Source organism: Anolis carolinensis, chromosome 6 (genome assembly GCF_035594765.1).
Source record: "Anolis carolinensis isolate JA03-04 chromosome 6, rAnoCar3.1.pri, whole genome shotgun sequence".
NCBI lineage: Eukaryota > Metazoa > Chordata > Lepidosauria > Squamata > Dactyloidae > Anolis > Anolis carolinensis.
In genome coordinates this window covers 103,539,884-103,562,579 of record NC_085846.1, presented here as the reverse complement: position 1 = coordinate 103,562,579, position 22,696 = coordinate 103,539,884, and the positions used below count along the sequence as shown (strand labels likewise).

Genomic DNA, 22,696 nt, shown 5'->3' with positions numbered 1-22,696 from the left:
CAGCTCCATCTGATGAAGTCCTAAGATCTGCAAGGGAAGGTTTTTTTCTCAATCTTGCCACCTTCATAGGCATTTTTGCTGAGAACTTTCATGGTGGCTGCTCTCGTAGCCTGACTCCCTTCCTCGGTTGGCCCCTTTCCTCATCAGAATCACATACAATGGATTTCAAGAAACATAGAACTTTTAGTATCCTAACAATAGGCAGATCCACAATATGGTGAGTTTTTTATAGTCTTTTTCACCATTAAGTATAAGAGCTCCAATATGTCAGTCATTGGTTTTACAATACCTCCCATTTTAGATACAATTCCATCTCTTTAGAGCATTTATGTAGCCCTGTTTTTCTCTCTCAAAATGTTTTCCTGAACTGTACCAGTGCGACATATCACTACAAATGAGCAGGGTGACCAAGATAAAAAGAAATCCAATTGATGTAGCATAGTGATGGGAAATCCAGGCACAGGGGAGCCTTAAATCAGAAAGAGGGGAGAAATAAAGTGGTATTGTACAACAGATATTGATAATGTTATCTCCTTAAAATTTGTTTTCCTACATAATAGTGATTAATCTTTTGAAAGATGGCAATCTATGGGAATAATACATCTTTGTGAATTTATCTTCTGAATGTTTGAGCAATAATAATGGACAGATTGGCAGAATGGACAATGAGGACAATAATATAGCATTTGGGAAGGGGAATTTTTATTTGAAGAAAAAGATTAATCCTCTCTTCACACCGTGTCCCAAATTCTATTTCTCTCCTTCTGAGGCTGTTATTTTGAAAACTACAACCCACAGAGCAGTCAGATATTTGATATGATATCTTTCCAAATGGCTGCTAGATGTAAGACTTGGGGCACGAAGTCAGAATTTCTAATTTTAAGTTGCAGACCTTTGTTTGCAAAATCATACAGAGAAACAATATAATATTTTTAAAGTAATGGTTTCTTTAGTTGTTTGCAGTGTGCCATTTGGAGCTTCTTATAAACATGTGGAAATGACTGAAAATGTAAAGTGGGGTGACCAGTTTTCTGCCCATTGTATTTTGGGGGGTTTTTTTTGGGGGGGGGGCGTTCATAGGTTGTTGAAAAGTAAGCACCCTACATTGCCTCCAGCCCCCCTCCCCCAAAACCTGAAAGTGGCTAGTAGTTCATACATTATTAAAATATGTATGTGTATGTGTGTGTCTCCATACAAACAGACTCATAAGAGTTGGAAGGAAGCTCATGGTCCTTTTAGTCTAACCTCCACTTAATGCAGGAAATCTAATTACAACAACCCTAGAAGTTAGCTGTCCAGCCTCTTTTTGAAGGCTTCCAGAGGAAGAGTTCCTCCAATTGATTCAATCAAAGTCTTGTCTTCATCAAGCTGAACATAGCCAGTATTAATGAAAGCTACAATAGCTTTTTTTGTTTGCTGCAGAATCACATTGTAAGAATAATCCCAAGATTGCCAAAGTGGCAAATGGGAGCACCTTATATTAGAGGTTGAATTGCAACCCATGGAGACTTCAGGGCCTTCCTATTGTTTTTTTGCACAGACTCTGGTGGAGCCAAGAATTGCATAAACTTTCCAGAGTTTGGGGTGGGTCTGGTGGAATCAAGTGCCCCATAAACGCTCTTGGTAGTAGAATGTGGCCATGGGATCCTCTTGCCTCTCAATGCCATACTGCAAAACGGCATTCTGCAGGAGTTCTTCATAGCTGTGAAACTAATTGCAGGAGTGACTCTTAATTTGATCAAGGTAGGTTAGGTCCATGAGGCAAACATTGCTGAATACATTTAAGAAATATTCAGATTACAGAAATAATCTGTTACCTGTGATAGCTCATATTATAAGCAACACCACCTTTAATGTGCCATAGATCACCTTGTACTCCTTATGGCAACTCACTGATATGGCTACCCTTCTGGAATCAAAACATTTGACTCTTGACTATATTTCACATCTGAAAATGCATTTCGTTTTCAAAGTAGGGTTGCATGTTTGAAAATAAGAACACAGAAACCAATCAAAGTTTAATTTACTCTGTTGCCAAGCTTTTACTTGTTTGTTTTCTGGCTTGTTAAAAGTAGTTGTCATATCTGAGCAGGAAAACATATTGCAACAAAAATGAGAATTGCTAAAATTGCTGAATTTATATAACTGTTAACAAAGCTAGTTAATGTTGGTAAAGGAAATATGCATGTAGGCATATAAATACGTTGTAATAATCCACATAACTATATATATGAGTGTGTTTTCTTTGGGACATGATAACCTCCTGTCAAACTTTCATATGGGGATCATATACTCAGAGCCAAATGTAGCAAAACATACATAAAAATGATATTAAAGGAGTGTGCGTGTGCATGAGAGAGTTTATTATCTTCTTACTTGGTGGGTAGGGAGTCATAACTTTTATGTCACCGCAGCTTGTTTTTTTTAAAGGAATGGAGTGGTATGGAATGAAATTAAATCTCTTATTTGCAAGAAATGAATTTCAATATTACTGATTTTTTTAAAAAAAGAAATCCATACTTAAATTTCCTCCATTTTCCTGCTAGAATGTTATTTGTTTCCTCTCCAAGACCATTAATTTTCTGCTTTAAGATGCCAGAAGCACATTCCCTGCACATGGTGCCTGAGAGAACATGCAACTCTTTCTGATGCTGTTCCATTATTTCATGATAAAATGTAGCCTAGGTTTGGGAAGATAAGCCCTCCAGATAATTTAGGCTTCAGCTCCCCAAAGCGACAACTAGATTGGCCAGTAGTAAGATATTGTGGGAGTTGTAGTCCAAAATATTTCGTGATTCAAAGGTTTCCTACCCTTTGTGTGGAAAATAGTATTTGAACTCCCACCATGAAATAAAGAGCCAGACACAAGAAAATGGATCTAAAGGGCCATTCTCTGATCTACAGTAGAGTCTCACTTATCCAACATAAACGGGCCGGCAGAACGTTGGATAAGCAAATATGTTGGATAATAAGGAGGGATTAAGGAAAAGTCTGTTAAATATCAAATTAGGTTATGATTTTACAAATTAAGCACCCAAACATCATGTTATACAACAAATTTACCAGAAAAAGTAGTTCAATACGAAATCATGCTATTTAGTAATTACTGTATTTACGAATTTAGCACCAAAATATCACGATTTATTGAAAACATGGACTACAAAAATGCGTTGTGGGGCCGGGCTGTGGCGCAGGCTGTTGAGCAGCTGCAATAAATCACTCTGACCATGAGGTCATGCGTTCGAGGCCAGCCCGTGGCGGGGTGAGCACCCGTCAATTAAAAATAAAAAATAGCCCCTGCTCGTTGCTGACCTAGCAACCCGAAAGATAGTTGCATCTATCAAGAAGCAAATAAGGTACCACTTATAAAGTGGGGAGGCAAGTTTAACTAATTTATGACCTGGAATGAGGAAGTGCCATCAGAGTGGATGATGAAGCAGCTGCTCCCCCCTGTGGCCAGAATCGAACATCCCCTCAGAAGAAGGTTAAATTGCCTCTGCATCTGTCTGTCTTGGTCTCTGTTTGATGTGTTTATGGGCATTGAATGTTTGCCCTATGTGTGTATAATGTGATCCGCCCTGAGTCCCCTTCGGGGTGAGAAGGGCGGAATATAAATACTGTAAATAAATAAATAAATAAATAAATAAATAATCCAGAACGTTGGCTAAGCGAGTGTTGGATAAGTGAGACTCTACTGTATTTATTGAAAGAACTAGTAATAACCTGTAGAGGGAAAATCTGTAAAAACGCAAAAACATAATTCATGGGTGAATGGCCACCTAGTGAGCCTAGTCCCTGGGCCAGGTGTCACTCCCTCTGACCACCATCAAGGACATGTGTACACCAAGGATCCCGAATGCCAACCAGAATTCTTAGTCTGCACCTTTTGGCTGATCATAGTTGGAAGGCCATCCTGAGGGCGCTCCCTCCCAAACCACAGAGTTTTTCAAGAGTGAGAACCCTCAACCCAGCCCCAAGAGTAGCTCCCATTTTATGAAAACTTACGGGGACTTTTGTGGGAGTCCACCCTTCACCTCCTAAGGCGGGGGTGCCACGATGCCTACCATAACCTTAAACATGCCACTAAAAGTGGACAGGCATCTTTGTAAAGAAGATACACAAAGAGATTGGAGCCTTTCCATTTATTATGAGTGAAGCTGGTATTAGAAGACGATTCCAATAGTGGCTGGTAATTTTGATCTAATTGAAAGATGCAAACATTTGTTCAAACAGATGAGATTCTTTGGGATGAAACAGTGGAGTAAGAACAAGACTTTGCTGTTTCTGCCTGGTATGGCAGGGAATTAGAAAAAGGACTTCAATGGAGACATAATGTGATTGTAATGAATAGTAAGAAGTTTGAATGGATTCTTAAGTGAGTTTCATCTTGACTGCTTTAGATTTGTAGAATAAATCTAATGCAGATGGATGGTTCTGAATCATTGTTTAAATAAACAGGCAGTATTTCTTGTAGTACATGGTAGTTCTTCGTCTTTAAAATGCACCTGGGGGGAACAAACATAGTTTGCTTCTCTTTATTTTTTGTCTTATTAAACCTACCAGCAGGATTAAAGCTCAACTTCTGCATTGTAATTACACTACATCAATCACCATATGCTGTTTTGTTTATTTTGCATTATCTTTATTGAGATTTTACTGTGAGATTAATGAGTAGAGAGTGAATTGGGGGAAGGAGGTAGAAATTCATCAGAGCTCTGAAGTCCTGGGAAATAATTTGAATTGCACATGAGAATTCTTGGTTTTTTTGCATGTGTTTGGCTGAAGTCAAATGTTGAACAATTTTCTTCATAAACAGAGAAAAAGACTGTGGCATTTTGACATTATATTCCAAATTGTTCCCCAGGTGTGGTTCAGATCTTCAGTGTTGATTGTTTAAGTAAAACATGTGCTGCCTTGAGGAAGAGCCATTCATCACCATTGATCATAAAATTGTTATCCCTTTTTCCTCTTCTTTTTTCATGAAACCTTGTTCACCAATTAAAACTAGGAGGAATTACCTGCAATGCAACTTTTATCAGTGTTAGGGTAGCGGAATGAGATCTGGTGTGCATCTACACTGTAGAATTCATGCAGTTTGACTCCACTTTAACTGAATTACTCAATGCTGTGGAATCATGGGAGCTGTAGTTTTGCAAAGTGTTAGCCTTCTCTTCCAAAGAGTGCTTGTGTCTCACCAAACTACAAAGACAATGATTCTATAGCATTGAAGATGACAGTTAAAAGTGTGGCTGAACATCATTAATTCTACAATGTATAGTAAAGGTAAAGGTTTTCTTTCCCCTGACACTAAGTCTAGTCGTGTCTGACTCTGGGGGTTGGTGCTCAACTCCATTTCTAAACTGAAGAGCCGGCATTGTCCGTAGGCATCTCCTAGGTCATGTGGCCGGCATGACTGCATGGAGTGCCATTATATGTACTCTTAATTTTGCATTTTGGATAGATCTACTATTTTCTCATGACATTGCTTTGTAGTAGTTGATCTTTTTGCATAGCATATTAGTTCCACTTGTATAGAAATAGGAAGAGTCATCTTCTAAAGCAGTGGTTCTCAACCTGTGGGTCCCAAGATATTTTGGCCTTCAACACCCAGAAATCCTAACAGCTGGTAAACTGGCTGGGAGTTGTAAGCCAAAACATCTGGGAAACTACAGGTTGAGAACCACTGTTCTAAAGGTTTTTGATACTTGGAATGAGTTAAAAGTAGTCATCTTCCTTAAATATATTTTTCATTGGTATAACAAATATTCTGCTCCATACTTTTTTGTCGTTGTTTGTTCTTCCTTTTTGTCCTAATGATTCAGAACATCCTTCTCTCCCTTTTCCCAGCATTCATCACACAAGTTTCTTATACACAAGTATAAGGATTATCTTGGAGCATTTTCTTTTTCTCTTCCTTTGGTGGTCTGAATAAAAGACTAATAGTTCCCTGATACTGTGCCATTGGAGGTGGCCTCTCTATTAAGCATTTCTTTGGGACATCACCTGTCTTGTCTGCTTTAGTTTACAAGGTCATGGATCTAAAATCATCTGGAAATAGGCAGAGTGTTAAATTGCACTGTAGAATGATAAAATAAACTGAACCTGCCCAGAGGGGAATAGAGACTGCCAAGCAATGGTGTCCGTCTCATTTAATATATACAAACACTTGTAACAAGTCATTCGCTGACGGACACAATTAGTCTCTATGTCCCTATTATACTGGAAGCCTTGAAACATGTGCTTGACATGCTGAGTAAAGAGAATATCCCCCAAGTGGCCTTTGTCTCCAGTGATGAAAATGGCTATTCCTTCTAGGTTTTTTAAATATGAACATTAAGCATTATTGTTTAATAGATTTCCCTACTACTTTCTGTGTTTTTATTTCTGCATAATTCCTTGTGGTTTCCTTTGCTGCATATAGAACTGGGAGAAAAATGCTTTCTTGGAATGCCACTTCCAGAATGGAAGACATTGTCCCAATGTCAATATCCGAAGTAAGATCCAACTCCTGGTCTGGAGACCTTTTTGTCTTCTGTCTCATGAAGCCAAATGTCTTAAACCAGACTGGCCCCTGTTACCCTTTTGTGGTGGTGTGCTCAAAGTAATTTATGACTTATAGCGACTTTAAGGCAAACCTATCATGGTGTTTTCTTGACAAGATTTGTTCAGAGAGGGTTTTTACTCTGAGGCTGATGGAGGATGACTTACACCTGTTCCAACTGCATTATATTGGTCTACAGTAATGCAATTCAACCTGCATTATATTGCAGTGCAGATCCAGCCTCAGACTCAGTGGCAAATACAGGTTTGTATTGACAGTTTTCTGGACCATGTTAATGCAGCTGCTTCATTCTTCCTCACAGTTGGTCCAACCCCATGTAGAAGGTTTGTTCGGCATTCCATGAATCTTACTCTAGATACCAAAGGATCAAATATACCGTAATATATTTTAAGCTGCATTGAACCTCCCTCATGTCAGTTCCCCAAAACCCTTGTTTTTGTTAAATGGGCTGTTATTTTACTAATGATTATCCTGTAGTTAATTAGTATGGATTAATTATTCATAAATACACTTTAAGTTATGAGCAAACACATTGTAACACTATTATTTTGGTTCACATCAGCTCTGCTTCCTAGTTTTTTAAAATAAAAAATAAAAAAAATACTGTTTGTGCACTGTGTTAGTTGACAATGTGGCTAGCAATGCTGAACTATGAACTTTTTGCAGCTTGAACAAACACGTTGTTACCAAATCAAAATGGTAAGAGAGCTTAATAGCATTTTCAAGCAAATTAACAGGTTGTTTTAAAAGAAAAATCTATGAAGACACTATTGTTTGGATGAGAAAGGAGCAATTCTTCCTGGGCACAATCTTTAATCTAGATTTGCCTTTTCTGTTGCCTTGTGTCTCTATTGTATAGGAGTATAACACTTTCTGTACAAAAAAGAGATGACTGCAGAGCAATTTTCCTTATATTTATGATACTTTTAATCCCACAAATGGAGAACTCTGCTGTTTAATTATTCAGTGTACTATAGCCTTGTTGTTAAAATCTTCACCCCACAGTTACATGATTTCCAGAAATGAAGCAGAAAATACGTTTATTTATTTATTTATTTATTTATTTATTTATTTATAGTATTTATATTCCGCCCTTCTCACCCCGAAGGGGACTCAGGGCGGATCACATTATAACACACATAGGGCAAACATTCAATGCCCATAAACACATCAAACAGAGACTGAGAGACACACGCAGAGGCAAGTTAACGTTCTTCTGAGGGGATGTTCGATTCTGGCCACAGGGGGGAGCAGCTGCTTCATCATCCACACTGACGGCACTTCCTCATTCCAGGTCGTAAATTAGTTAAACTTGCCTCCCCACTTTATAAGTGGTACCTTATTTGCTACTTGATAGATGCAACTATCTTTCGGGTTGCTAGGTCAGCAACGAGCAGGGGCTATTTTTTATTTTTAATTGACGGGTGCTCACCCCGCCACGGGCTGGCCTCGAACTCATGACCTCATGGTCAGAGTGATTTAAGGCAGCTGCTCAACAGCTGCGCCACAGCCCAGCCCCCTACGTTGGAGGAAGACCCCTCACATACATTAACTGTGAAGATGTATCATGAAATGGGGTTGTTGTATGTCTTTTGGGCTGTGTGGCCATGTTCCAGAAGCATTCTCTCCTGACATTTCGCCCACATCTATGGCAGGCATCCTCAGAGGTTGTGAGGTATGGATAAACTAAGTGAGGAAAGGAAAGAATATATATATCTGTGTAGAGTCTGGGGTGTGGCAAGGGTCCTTTGTCACTGGGAGCCAGCATTAATGTTTCAGTTAATCACCCTAATCAGCACTGGAGATGTTTTTGTCTCTTGCCTGGGGGCATCCTTTGTCAGTCAAGCCCTCAGAGTTTTGGTTCCCATCTACTGTTTTGATTTTGTAGTTTTGTAATACTGGTAGCCAGATTTTGTTCATTTTCATGGTTTCTTCCTTTCTGTTGAAATTGTCCACATGCTTGTGGATTTCAATGGCTTCTCTGTGTAGTCTGACATGATAGTTGTTGGAATGGTCCAGCATTTTTGTGTTTTCAAATAATATTCTGCGTCCAGGTTGGTTCATCAAATGCTCTGCTATGGCTGATTTCTCTGGCTGAATTAGTCTGCAATGCCTTTCATGTTCTTTGATTCTTGTTTGGGAAAATGAACAAAATCTGGCTACCAGTATTACAAAACTACAAAATCAAAACAGTTGTCATTACAAAACTTAGCCATGCCCATAAAGTCCTAAATACAGGAGGAAGTTTTCTTTTCAAAATCAGAGCATGAGCATCAGAGTAACTGATGATGCAAGTCAGTACTGTTCTCCTGAGGTTGAACTGCTAAAGAAATGAGAACTTTGTTTCCCATACTTGTAGTTGCCTTTTACTGAAAACTGGCCACCTTTTTGCATTTACTGGTGTATTCCTGTTAAGAGGAAATAAGCTATTGCTTGATTATGAATGGCATGCCACCATCAATATAATAATATTTTTATGCTCAGCTTAATACACTTGCCATTCCCATATTGTGCTTTATATAAATGGGTTATTTAGAGCTGCATAAATCATTGAGGCCACAGTGGTGCAGCAGGCTAAACTGCTGAACTGCAGAACATGCTGACCGAAAGGTCGGTGGTTTGAATCCGGGGAGTGGGATGAGCTCCTGTCATTAGCTTCAGCTTCTGCCAACTTTACAGTTCAAAAACATGCAGATGTGAGTAGATCAATAGGTACGGCTCTGGCAGGAAGGTAATGGCACTCCATTCAGTCATGCTGGCCACATGAGATGTCTACGGACAATGCCGGCTCTTTGGCTTAGAAAAGAAGATGAGCACACCCTCCCATAGTCGTACTCAACTAGACTTAATGTTAAGGGGAAACTTTTACCTTTGCCTTTAAATCAGGAGCCACGGTGGCACCATGGGTTAAACTCTTGTGCTGGCTGGATTGCTGATCTAAAGACTGGGTTGCTGGTTCGAATCTGCGAGATGGGTGAGCTCCCATCTGTCAACTCTAGCATGTGGGGACATGAGAGAAGCTTCCTAGGCATCCCTTGAGCAACATCTCTGTAGATGGCTAGTTCTCTCACACAAGAAGCGACTTGCAGTATATTCTCAAGTCACTTCTGACATGATTTAAAAACCCTTTAAATCATTGTTTAGGAGGGCAGCACTAGGTGGAGGTGCTCAGTGTTTCTTCCACTCTTCCCAGTAAGATCTTGGTCTTGATTCCCTATTATGTCCTTATCATGGCCATACTTAGGAATGTTGCCTCAGTGTCTATTAATGATCCAGGTAATGAACAGGAGAATAGCTCAAGAGGAGCCTTAATGCTTGTTCCAATTTATAAAACCAGAAGTTATAATGTAAGACAGATCAGTTTATATTTACACTCAAGTTATAGCTTATAAAATACCTCACTATGGACCGCTGTTCATTTTTGTACAATTGCATTTCTTTCATTTGTGCGTGAGAAATTATGTGTCCAAGGTTCAAGAATTTGCTACTCAAGGCAATTGTGGTCTCCCATGTACATAAGATGCCTTGCTTATGGGAATGCAATATAGGATACTAATGATGTGCCGTCGCGCCTGGGGCTATAACTCTTAGTGAAAGAGGCATGGACGTGACATCTTTCCCCAGGGGATTGCTTCTTGCCCTCCTTTAGGGAAACTGGAACTCCCAAGGACCAAAACACTGTAGATAACTCAAAAACTGGGTTTATTGTTCACAAAGGGGGTAAAAGAAAATATACATTACAGTCTTTGATTGTTTTAAGTCCGTGGAGCTTTTCCAGATCCCTCTTTCTCTGGCTGTGAATGCCGGAGCAAACTCAGCCTCAGTCCAATGACCTATGTCTGAAGACACAGTCTTCCTCTGTTGCCAAAGGACTGATATGAAGGCGCTTGAGACTCCTCAACGTTGTTCAGGTTGGCCCTGAACATGAAGGGTAAGTCCCAAGGGTAAGAACCTCAGAATTGGTGCTGAGAGGTAACTTTTCAAGGGCTTTCAGAGCCAAGTCTCTCTCTCACGTCCATCTGGTAGAGAGCTTGCTGGTGGAATGAAAGGAGGAAACACTGTCCTACTCCAGGAAGAGGTGGAGCCAAACAATTGAACTGAGTGAGCAATATAACAGGTGCAAACAATACTGATTGACAGATATAAATAACCAATCCAACTACATTTACAGGGTAAGGGCAAAATCAGGCATGATACAATTCAAATCTTGCAACTTATAGTTTGACATATAGATGGCGCCACTCGCGCCGTCACAAATGATGTGCACAGATAAGAGTGACACAACAATATTAAAACTGTCCTTAACTTTGTACCAATTCAAAGTTGTATATTACATGAAGAGATTTTTTTTGGTATGAGGAATGCTCACCTTGTCATAGCTTGTCATTATAATAGCCCAGAAGCAGGGTTATCACTTCAGTAACATCTGGGTCTTCATTTTTAAGGGTCTATTTTCTTTGAGAAATAGGTTGTAGTCCAGAATTAGTTATTCACTGAAAGAAGACATGTCAGCTCTGAAAGCCCTCATAGTGGTTTAAAAAAAATCTTCCCAGACAGCTAATTTAATGGAAGCTATCTAGAGGATTATTCTTTGCATAGAATAGGATTATGCAGCCTCATTTCAAAAGTATGCCTAGACCTTGCTAATTGCCAATCAATATAGTAGTGGGAGTTACCTCTGCATTAGTTTCCCTGTCTTAGTAGCAAGCTTGCTCATCCGCTCATTCAAAGGAGCCATCTGATGACAAGGTCGCATCAATAAATTATGGTTGGAGAGTGGTTTTCCTTCACGTCAAGTCATATCTCTTGTCCCAACTGTGATTTTTTCCTTAGCCTTGCAGTACCTCAAATGATTTAAATAGTTGTTCTTGGCTCCTAGCGATTTAAAAATGTCTCTGGCGTAAAGTGGAAATTGAATAATGCACCTGACTTGTTGCTTTTGGTTGAGGTCTTTGGATGGTGTTTAAAGTCCAGCCAGTTGCCTTTGAAGGAGAGAGAGGGATTTTGAGAACTTCCTGCTTTGACAATCTTTTCCTCACAATACTCTTTTTCAGTCTGTATTGTGCATTGTAATGTTAAATTTTGGGGCACTGGGCAGAGCCACATTTATATTGGGTCAGGCCATAAAACCCATCTTGTTTTATGTATTATTTAATTATTTGTATACATAAGGGTATATAGCTGAAATGGCACATGCTTTTTAAAAAGCACTTTGGCTCGTTATCGTTTCTTTATTTCATAAAGGGAAGTGAATTCACCCATACCCCTGCTAATGGTGTCCTGCTCTGAATTATTATTATATTTTCTGTCATACTTTGAAGCCTGCTTCCTATTTTTAACTTTTTATCTAAACATTTATTAGAGTGTTTTTCTGTTAACCATGGCTTGATTTCCTAAGTAAGCATTCAGCTTGAAGTTGGGCAACAGAGATGAAATCAGGCATCTGTCCTAGATTATTTTTTGTGTTGCAGGCACTTCATTCAGCAAATAAATAATATTTACTTGTTTTCCAAAGGATCAAAAAGGTTATGGGCTGGGGAAAACCATCCCAGTGGCATTACCACTGAAAGGATGTATTTCCATGTTGTCAATGCTTATTGTCAATTATCAGGCTAGGTAAAAGGGTACACTTTTAAAACGATAACTCTTGAAACAAGACAGTAGTGCTTTTTGCTGTTTACCAGTGTGGAAGCTTGGAAACAGGGTGATTCCTGTCTCGTCTTCACTGTAATTCAGTAACAACATCCAATTTGATTTCATCTGGTCCTATAAAACTTCTCTTCCTAAAAGCCTAACTTCTAAATCTGAGCCTCTTTTCATCTTTGATTTTTGTGTGTGTGTGTGTCAGGAGCAACCGGAGTTGCTTCTGGTGTGAGAGAATTGGCCATCTGCAAGGACGTTGCCCGGATGCTTTGATGTTTTTACCATCCTTGTGCTTTGATGCTTTGATGTTTTTATCATCCTTGTGGGAGGCTTCTCTCATGTCCCCGCATGGAGCTGAAGCTGATAGAGGGAGCTCATCCGCACTCTCCCCGGGTGCGATTCGAACCTGGCAGCCTTCAGGTCAGCAACCCAACCTTCAAGTCACGAGGCTTTTATCCCCTAGACTACCGGGCCTCCTTCATCTCTGATGACTCTCACAGAAGTCAACAGAACAGACACTTTTGTATAGTTTTCATGCTGTATGTAAAAATGTAAAAATACATCTATATCCCCATGTTTAAAAAAATCTTTTTTTTCTGTTATATCCTGACAGTATGCTTGTGTCATTTGTATTTTACATGTTCCAAAAACAGGCTTGCAGTTATACCAACAGTGTTACAAATAGGCTTGTCTGATGAAATGACCCGATTATTTTTCTTTCCTAATCCATCTCTGATGTGTCATCCTTTAGACACTTGTTATACAGAGCTAGACGATGCTTTTGTTTCACACCTTCCCCTCCTCTTTATTTTGGAACAGAAAGATGACAACTACCGAAGCCTTCCACGGGACACCAGTAGCTGGTCTGCTAACCAGTTTCACAGGGACAATGCTCGCTCTTCACTAAGTGCCACCCATCCCATGGTAGACAAATGGCTAGAGAGACAAGAACAGGTAACAAATTTGTGGCTTTTGATAAGGCAGATGACTTTGACCTTTATATCTGTGCGTGCCTACATGTACACACACACACATACATACACACACCCATTACATTTTAAATGTTTTCTGGAGTGAAGATGGCGGTGATCATCAGACCTTCAGGGAATTTTTTTAAGGCCAATAACTACCACTGCGATTTCAGTTTACTGGAATGAATGTGTGCAAACTCTGAGCACAGATTCTTGAGACATCCTGCTGGGTCATGTCATGTCAGCAAGATATGGATAAATAACACATAATAAAATATGTGCTGTTTGAAAGTTTTGAAAAATGAAGAAAGGTGAATGTGCTGGATGCAGGATAGGTCTGTGTTAAGAACTGAAGCACACACTCTATAGGAAGTCAAAAGATGATTGTGTTTATGATTACTGGACTGTAGGAGGTGAATAAAATATTTCAATGCGTTTCCACATAAAAACTTTGCTTCCCGTATGAAACCAACATTTTGGGGAGAAATTCAAGCTTTCTTTCAGACCACAACCTGTACCTGCGACACTTTTGAGTAGGAACTGAGAAGTTAATGTGGATAAAGATAAATGATTATGTTCGTTTATCTTATTGGAACCCTTTACAAAACAGAACCTATTCTCTTTCTTTTTTGGCATGGTGGGAAAAGCATTTTATGCTAGAATTTATACATGGATGTTGGCATCCTTTATGTCCCTTGATTTTTTATAGAATCTCCCACTTATACACATATTCGTCTATTTTGATCTGGTGTAATCTAACATGTTGCTATTGATCATGATAACAAGAAGTCTGGAAGACGCTAGTTAGAGGAGTGATTCCCAAACAGTGGTCCTCCAGGTTTTTTAAATTTTAATTTCCAGAAGCCCTAGTTGGGATCCAAAATCTGAAACATCTAAAAGACTAAAGTTTGGGAGTTACTGAAGTAGAAGAAGACTGTTCTGGAGCCTGATTTCACAGAAACATTTGCTCAAAATCAAAATTCTAAAAGTCACCATGTAGTTACTGCATTCTTATTGTATGTACCAAATTAAATGCAGACAAGTTTAATCAAAAGTCTTAATAGTTAACATCTAAGAAAATGTCTGTTATTTGCATTTTTAATATATTTCGAATAGATTTGTGTATTGTGGTACTCTGACCTCAAGGTTTTTAATGAGCCCTTTAAAAAAAAATCAAAATTACTGTTGAGATAGACAGAGATAACTACATATGCTTGAATTGTGTTAGTTAACTGAATGTGCTTCCTTTCACCCTCTTTTTCCCTAAGTATCTTTTTGTAGCCTTTTAAAAAATCTATTAAACTTGATGCTAATGAGTCTGCATGTACCTAAAAAGGCAGGATCCTTTGGTGATTTCATATCAGTGGGATAATTAATTAAACTGAAATTGTTTAACAGGGCATGAACAGTGGAGGCAAATCCATAATGAGAACAGAATCAAGCATGGCACTAAGGGTTTGTTAATCATAAAGCTCAGATGAAAGGGGAAATCCTGGCTTTCATCCTGAGACTCATCTCTTCAAATGTCCAAGCAGGCACACATCTTGGGCTAACATATTTATTCCTTTGCTGCATACTTCTCACATGTGAAATTAGTAGAAAACTATAGTTTAAAACCACAGTTTGATGTTATATGCAAATCCAACAAATGATGATTGGCATGTCTGGTTTACAGTGAAAAATATGAATGGAAGGTAATGTTAAAATAAATCTGATAAATCTGTTGTTTTTTTGTCAAAATATAGTATGTCACTAGACCAGAATTGTAAGCTTGTAATCACCATGTGCAAAAAAAAGATGAAGAAAGCTTCGTGTTTAGCTGTTTTTATGATGCCAGGGCATGGTTCGGGTTTTTGCTTGAATTATGTAAACATGATCACACCATTTTATAAACTGCTTGGTTTATTACTGGTTCTGTCCTGTTTTGTTTCCAAGAGCTTCTCTAAGTTTTCCAAATGCTTTAATTCTCTTTTCAGCAATCATTTTAGGTAGGTTGTTGCAAGAGATAATAGATGTTCTAAAGTTTTTCATGGCTGACCATCTGGATTTCCTTGGCCTTAATTGAACTCTATTACCATTACTTTACTCTGATTGTTACAGTAAATTATATACTGCTTCATTTGTCTTGGGACCCATCCAGACAGGCCCAAAAACCAGATCCTGTCTCGGTTTTCATCGGAGGCCTCCAAACGACGACTCTGGTAAAAACGAATTAATTCTGAACAAACCAAGGTTAATTAGATACCCCATTAAATTTGGGCCTTCATGTGGTATTGGGCCTGTTGGGACTCACTCTCGAGACTACTTTGGGGGAGTGTTTTGACTGCCATCCTGCACCTTTTGGACTCCTGGAGCTTAAAGGTGCAGGAGGGTGCCCATCTCCTCCCCCCACCCCACTATCTACCCCCTAAAACTTACTGAAAATGTTCCTGACTGCCATTAATCCTTTTCTTCCATTCTTGCATGAGACTGGGCGGGGGGGGGGGGGGTGATGAGGGATTTTCTTCCTCACCCCTCCTGTCTCTACAAGTGTTATATTCTCGTGCCAGGAGGACATGAGAGGAGGATTTAGAGCAGCCTGAGACCTTTTAGTAAGTTTTAGGGGGTCAATGGAGGGCTTTAAGAGGCTTTGTGTACCTACCCTCCTCCCTGGGAAAGCCTGGGTTTGGGTTGGGGAGTGCGGACTGGAACTCATACAGAAGGGGGATATTTTAACCCACTTTAGAGTGGATTTTAGTCCTGTGTGGAAGGGCAATGGAATTAAAAATTGTATTTCTTCAGTTCTAAGATGCCATCGATTATAAGATGCATACTCATTTCAGTACCACCAACAGAAATAATCATAATATTCACCCACGATTTTAAGGCATCACCTGCTTTTAGAAATGTTTCTATGAAGGAAATGTGCATCTTAGAATTAAAGAAATACAATGGTTAATATTTCCTGTGTTAGCAGTAATTTATGATCCATTTCTGTGAGAGTACAAGTTCTTTTTGCTGATTCTGGTTCAGCATGATATAACTCCTCAGTGCCATCATGAGCAAACATATGCATAAGAAAGTCTCAGTTGGTTGTGGAAAGGGACTTATTAAGAGAACAGAGCTGGCCCTTATTAGAGAAATTGCTGTTTCTCGTCCCAGTGCTTTGGCCCTTAGCATCTAATAGCTGAAAAGATATTTCAAAATGCATTCATGCTCTTTTGTCCACTCTTCTGTATATTACCCCAATTTCCAGTAATGTGAAATAATTGGCAGTGCATCTTTTGAAGCTTTGTTAACTGGAGTCGAGCATGCAGCTTGCTGGTTAGGAATGTGTACTTGAATATAAGGATCAGTTCACATTGATATTATAAAATGCTCCTCAAAGTAAGCATGAATGGTATGAGATAAAAATGCTTTCCTGTCAATTATACTCCATAAAATGAGACAACCATAATTTGATGTTTTACATTTATTAGCTGCAAGCATGTTTTAGGATTTCAAAAATATACTTGTAATTGTGTGTTCTACAAGCCACTGACTTGTAAAAATTTTTACTTGGAATTATGATAGTGATATAAGATTGGGTTTAATCCTTCACATATCTGTTGATGTTGTTGTTAGTCAAAAAATCTTACAAATTGTTTTTCCCTTTATTGGTGTCTTTTGTAAAAACCTTTGATTTTTAAATAATTTCAAATATATTCCAGTGGTGATAATGTTTTATTCTTAACTTTATTTATATCCCATTTTTTCCCCAAGACTAGATCTCAATGTAGTTTACACATTTAAAAGATCAAAATTAAAAAATATACCACAAATCAAAATTAAAACCATGCACTTTAAAACGATTTTTTAAAAAACAAATGCACTATAATTTAAAACAATGCAGCTCTTATAGCCCTTTCTGTAAAAGTTTTTATTTCCAAAAGTCTGTATCAAAACTATTTGCCTGCCAACAGAAGGACAGCAAGGTCACCCCAAGGAGGGTGCTTCTACATTGTAGAATTATTGCAGTTTGGCTTAATGTTATGGAAGTGTGGTTGTTGTAGTTTGGTGAGGGAAGTCTAAAGATTTTTGAAAACTACAGCTCCCAAAATTACATATCAGTGAGCCATGGAAGCTAAAGTAATGTCAAACTGCATTAATCCTTCAGTGTAGATGCCTCCTAGGAGGGGCCTTTCTTGATTTACTGCCAGCCATAAATGTGAAGGTGGTTGAAGTTAGAGAAGAGCCTCTCCTGAACATTTCAGGCTCATATGAGGAGATAGTCAGACAGCCTTCATCTAATCCATATAAGACTTTAAATATGATGAAGAATCTGGGTGGCTAAATCTTGAAATTGCTATCCAGCACAACCAACAAAAAGGGAAAATGAAATATTATTTATAGATCATCAGCAAGATAGCATGTCCCAGGGGTGAAGGTAATTGACCAGGTGGAAGAATAAGAGGGAAGGAATTCATCTTGTTGTAGCAAGTCAACAAAGATAAGACTGTTGGGTTGTATGAATTGGAGAAGTAGGCTGCATGTTTATAAAGTGAGGTTGTTAAAGATAAATGGTTTTTGTCTACTCCATGATGAAAAACTAAAACAGCTTACATAGAACAATAGGAAGGAACAAGGCCAGTCTAAGCAAACTGAGGAATGACTTAAAAAGTGTTTGTCAAAATCATTGATTTACGGGTGAATCTATAGGATCCTGTGCTGTGATACTAATTGCTACACCACACAGTCATAGAGAGAAATGAAGAGTTACTTTTCCAGCAACATGAAGCAGAAAGCATTGAAATGTGTGAACAAGTACTCACCGCAGGAGGAAACAGTTTGTAAAACAAAGCAGAGGGTCACCTCATTGAAGTATGTTTCTGCAGGCACAATCCACCTTATGGGAAGCTCTGTTTATTTTAGTGCTTCCATTAGTTTCTTTGCATTTGCATTTAATTTGTGGCAATTCAATAGAGAACTGAACAAAATTGTAATTTCTGTGTGCTTTCGCCAGTTTTTCCTCCTTCTCTCCAGCAGTACATTTTTATGTATAAATAGGATTAGTGGTAATTTTTGAGACAGAGAATTTTACTGTTGATTCTTTTCTTGAAACTCATGAATGCCCATTTAGCAACAAATTGAATTAAAAACAAAAATGTAATTTTAAGCCATAGCAGAAAACAGTGGTCTAGATTACTGTTTCCCTTACCCCCAATGTGATGCTTTACACTAATTCTCTCAAGTGTGAAGTGAGATACTGAAGAGAATAAGTAAGTTTTGTGACATTTATATTGTAAATAGTTTAAAGAATGTATCAGTCACTCCTTTTGTCTATCCGCAGTATTGCTTTAACTTTTTCATCATGGAACCTATTCCAACCTGAGGGCCAAATTCAGTTTTAGTGAAATTATTCGTGGGTGGACCAAAGGCAAATGAATGAGACTAACAATAATATTAAGCTCTTAATTGCCTAAATCTTTGGATCATTAAGCTCTTTTAGAATTGGGTGGTCGTGGAATCTTTACAACGTTTGGGAAAACATTGTCTTGTTCCAGAACTAGGTGTAGGTTCAAGCGTTGGGTGCCAATCACTGACTGATTTTAGGTAAGATTTATTGATAATAAATTATGCAGTAAATTGTATACAAAATAGAAGTATTCCGGTCTATTCACTGATTGGATCCAGCATCTCCTCACAGTGGTAGAATCTGGCCTGTCAAGAAAAACTAAATTAGTCCCTATATGTAGTCTCTGGGCTGGTGTGCACCTCCCATGCCTGGGTGAGGTTGGTGGAAGATGGGCTCCCAAGAATTATACAGTGTAGAACAGGGGTCCCCAAACTAAGGCCCGGGGGCCGGATGCGGCCCTCCGAGGTCATTAACCTGGCCCCCGCCCTCAGTTTTATAATATAATATATTGTATATACATATAATGTTGATAATAATATTATAATGTAATACAATATAATACAAATAATAATACCATATAATAATATTAATTATATATTCTATATTACATATAATATTACTAATAATATTACAGTATAGTGGTATAGTTCAATATAGTAATATATAATGCTAATATTGTGCTATGCTAATAATATAATATATTGTATGTACATATAATTTGTAAGCCACTCTGAGTCCCCTTTGGGGTGAGAAGGGTGTGATACAAATGTAGTAAATAAATGCAGTAAATAAATAATAAATAAATTTTAGACTTAGGCTTACCCAAAGTCTGAAATGACTTGAAGGCACACAACAACAACAACAACAACAACAACAAAAACCCTAATTAACTTGACTATCTCATTGGCCAGAAGCAGGACCACACTTCCCATTGAATTCCTGATAAATGTATGTTGGTTAAAATTGTTTTTATTTTTAAATATTGTATTGTTCTTTCATTGTTGTTGTTGTTGTTGTTGTTTTTGTTTTTGCACTACAAATAAGACATATGCAGTGTGCATCGGAATTTGTTTGTATTTTTTTCAAATGATAATCCGGTCCCTCAACAGTCTGAAGGATTGTGGACCGGCCCTCAGCTTAAAAAGTGTGAGGACCCCTTGTGTAGAAGGAAACAATGTGTGTGACCCATCTCTTCTCTACCCAGATACAACCCTCTCCCAAGCTATGAAACTGTACAAACAAAATGGAAAATTTGCTCTCTTAATTTATTCATAGCAATGATATATTTCCACAGCCTCCAACTACCAAGCTAATACAAAAAAAGGTATCCAACAAGGTCGAAAATACAACTTGTCTCTTTATCTACACTAGACAGCTGTTTGTGTTTTGATGTGATGCTAACAAGAGTCCAGTTCACCAACTTACTGCAAACACCAAATAATGATGTCATGGAAAGGCGGACATGCCTTTCTGGGGGACAAATTGGATTCTATGAAGTTGTATTCAGCCCTAGACTTAGGGACCGAGGTTGCCCATTCTGGTGTTTGTATTAACATCTGAGCAGTTAGGTGCATATTCATTCTTCAATGGCTGATCTGCTCATTGACTTTGCTATTTTAATTTGGATTTTGGATGTTGTAGAACATAAGAAACATGACTGCTAACTTCTTTAGAACTTGGTCTGTTGAAATGAAGGGCACCTGACTCAAGATACAATAGAATTGTGCTGGAGGATGTAGAAAATGCCTAGAGAGGACATATTTAATCAGATGTGGATAAATGAATCCATGGATACCGGTCCTATGGATACCGAGATAGTACAGTATATAAAAACGTATGAGATGCTAAACATGCAATTGATGAACAATCAGCACATTTTCACCTTGCATCCATATAATAGATACAGGTAGAACCCATCTCATTGAATATCTTCGACAGACCAATTTGAATGTTCAGTCTTTTTCTGCTTGGAAATGAGTTGTTTAACAGGTGTTCCAGGTTTGTGTCTTTGTGTACACACATTGGACAGCATCTAGGAAAACTGCTGCAGAAAATTCGGGAGAACCATATTAATTCTTTGAATTAACAATGTAAACAATACTTGTTGCCCATAAGGAATTGAAGTGTTAATGTTTATATTTTAAAATACCTTATTAAGAACCTGTTTTATCTAAGAATTCCTTATTCTGTCCACACCTGCAATATATAAATCTTTATTGCAGTTAATGCTTATTCCTTTTTCTTTTGGTTCTGCTTTATTTTCAGCTATTCCCAGTTGAGTTATTGTGAGACTGCTTTATTAATCTAGTAGCCTCCTGTGATTTATATATTCTGAATATTGCACTGGTATCAGTGTTGGTAATTATTTTAAAAGTTCCCATTCATGGTGTTTAAGGGCACTAACAGATAAATATCCTGGGTTTCTCAAAAATTTATGTCCCATCTCCACAAATCTAATTTTTCCATATCTAAAATTATTGCGAACTTAACACTCTTCAGATGGATCAAAGTCCCAGTGGGACTGCAGTGAAAATTTGGCCTAAGTGAAGAGTGTGTGAATGTTGTTGAATAGTGCCCTTAATTACTGTAGTGCCAATTGAATGCGTAAGTGAAATACATTAGTAGAATTAAAATTTTGTCTTTTATTCCCTTGGTGGGTAATACAATTAATGAATATAGATCTGACCAAATTAAGATAATTTATTTCAATGGTTTACATCACTGTAAAAGTTTTAGCATAACACAGACCTTTCATAGAAACCCTAAATAGAAGTAGTCCTTGTATTCACTTCAAAGATTGTGAAGGTTAAAAGTTTTAAGTGTATTAAAGCAATTTACTTAATTATGTCTGTGGAGGATTGCATTTCTTCTACTATGGATTTCTTCGTTTACAGTTTGGAGAACTAGCCAGAAGTCATTTACAGACTAGGTATTTGGGGAAGTTTTCACAAAAGATCTGTACTGTAATTGTTTTAAAACATTAGCTCATATATTAAGCTCTATGATAGTATGTCTGGTATCTATCAGACTTTCTTGATTCTTGAATTTTGCTTTGGCCTTGCTTCAACACACACAACTATTTTATAGAATTAAGAGATATAAAATATGGTGTCAGAATTTATCAAAAGTTTGTTTGGACCGTAGCTTCCAGAATGACAAAAGTAATACTAGCTGAAGAACTGAAGTTCAAATATTTAGAAATAAATGATAACTTTCTAAGCTCTAGGTCAGGGGTCCTCAAACTTTTTAAGCAAAGGGCTGGTCTACAATCCTTCAGACTGTTGAGGGGCCGAATTATCATTTGAAAAAAAAATACGAACCAATTCCTATGCACACTGCACATGTCTTATTTGTAGTGCAAAACAACAACAACAACAATGAGAGAACAATACAATATTTTAAAATGAAAACAATCTTAACCAACATAAACCTATCAGGATTTCAATGGAAAGTATGGGCCTGCTACTGGCCAATGAGATAGTCAAGTTAATTCGGATTGTTGTTTGTTGTTGTTGTGTGCCTTCAAGTCATTTCAGAATTTGGGTGAGCCTAAGTCTAAAATTACTTATTTATTTACTTACTACATTTATTTACTACATTTATATCCCACCCTTCTTACCCCAAAGGGGACTCAGAGCAGCTGTATGTACATACAATATATTATATTATTAGCATAGCACAATATTAGCATTATACATTACTATATTGAACTATACCACTCTACTGTAATACTATAGGTAATATATAACATATAACTAATATTATTATATGGTACTAGCTGTGCCCGGCCACGCGTTGCTGTGGCAAAGTGGTGGTGATATTGGTTAAAAATTGTTGCGTAATTTTTATTTGACGTTATTTGTATTTTTAATTAATTTTATTGTAAGTTACCTTTTAATTTATTATGTTGTATTATTTTCTTGTATTATTTTTAGTTATTTTCTGTTATTATAGTATTTTATTGTATTAATTTTTTAGTGTTTTTAATTATTTTTTAGTGTTTTTAATTATTTTTTATTGGGTTGCTTGGAGACCAAGTTGGAAGAGTTTAGCCTTCTAACTGGCAGCAATTGGATAAAAGCAATTATTCCTCTCTCTCTAATTAGGACTTTACTTTTCTTTTCTTTTTGTTGTATCAACCTAGAG

General features: G+C 37.7%; 1 protein-coding gene across 1 annotated transcript in view; it reads left to right on the top strand.

The window, feature by feature from the left end:
* pard3 (par-3 family cell polarity regulator) overlaps positions 1 to 22,696 on the top strand; it is a gene marked incomplete in the record, with an annotated part of 618,554 nt that overhangs the window by 252,050 nt on the left and 343,808 nt on the right. Inside the window, 1 exon segment of the mRNA XM_062984552.1 lies at positions 13,025 to 13,159. Within this exon segment, the coding sequence (XP_062840622.1) occupies positions 13,025 to 13,159 (135 nt within the window).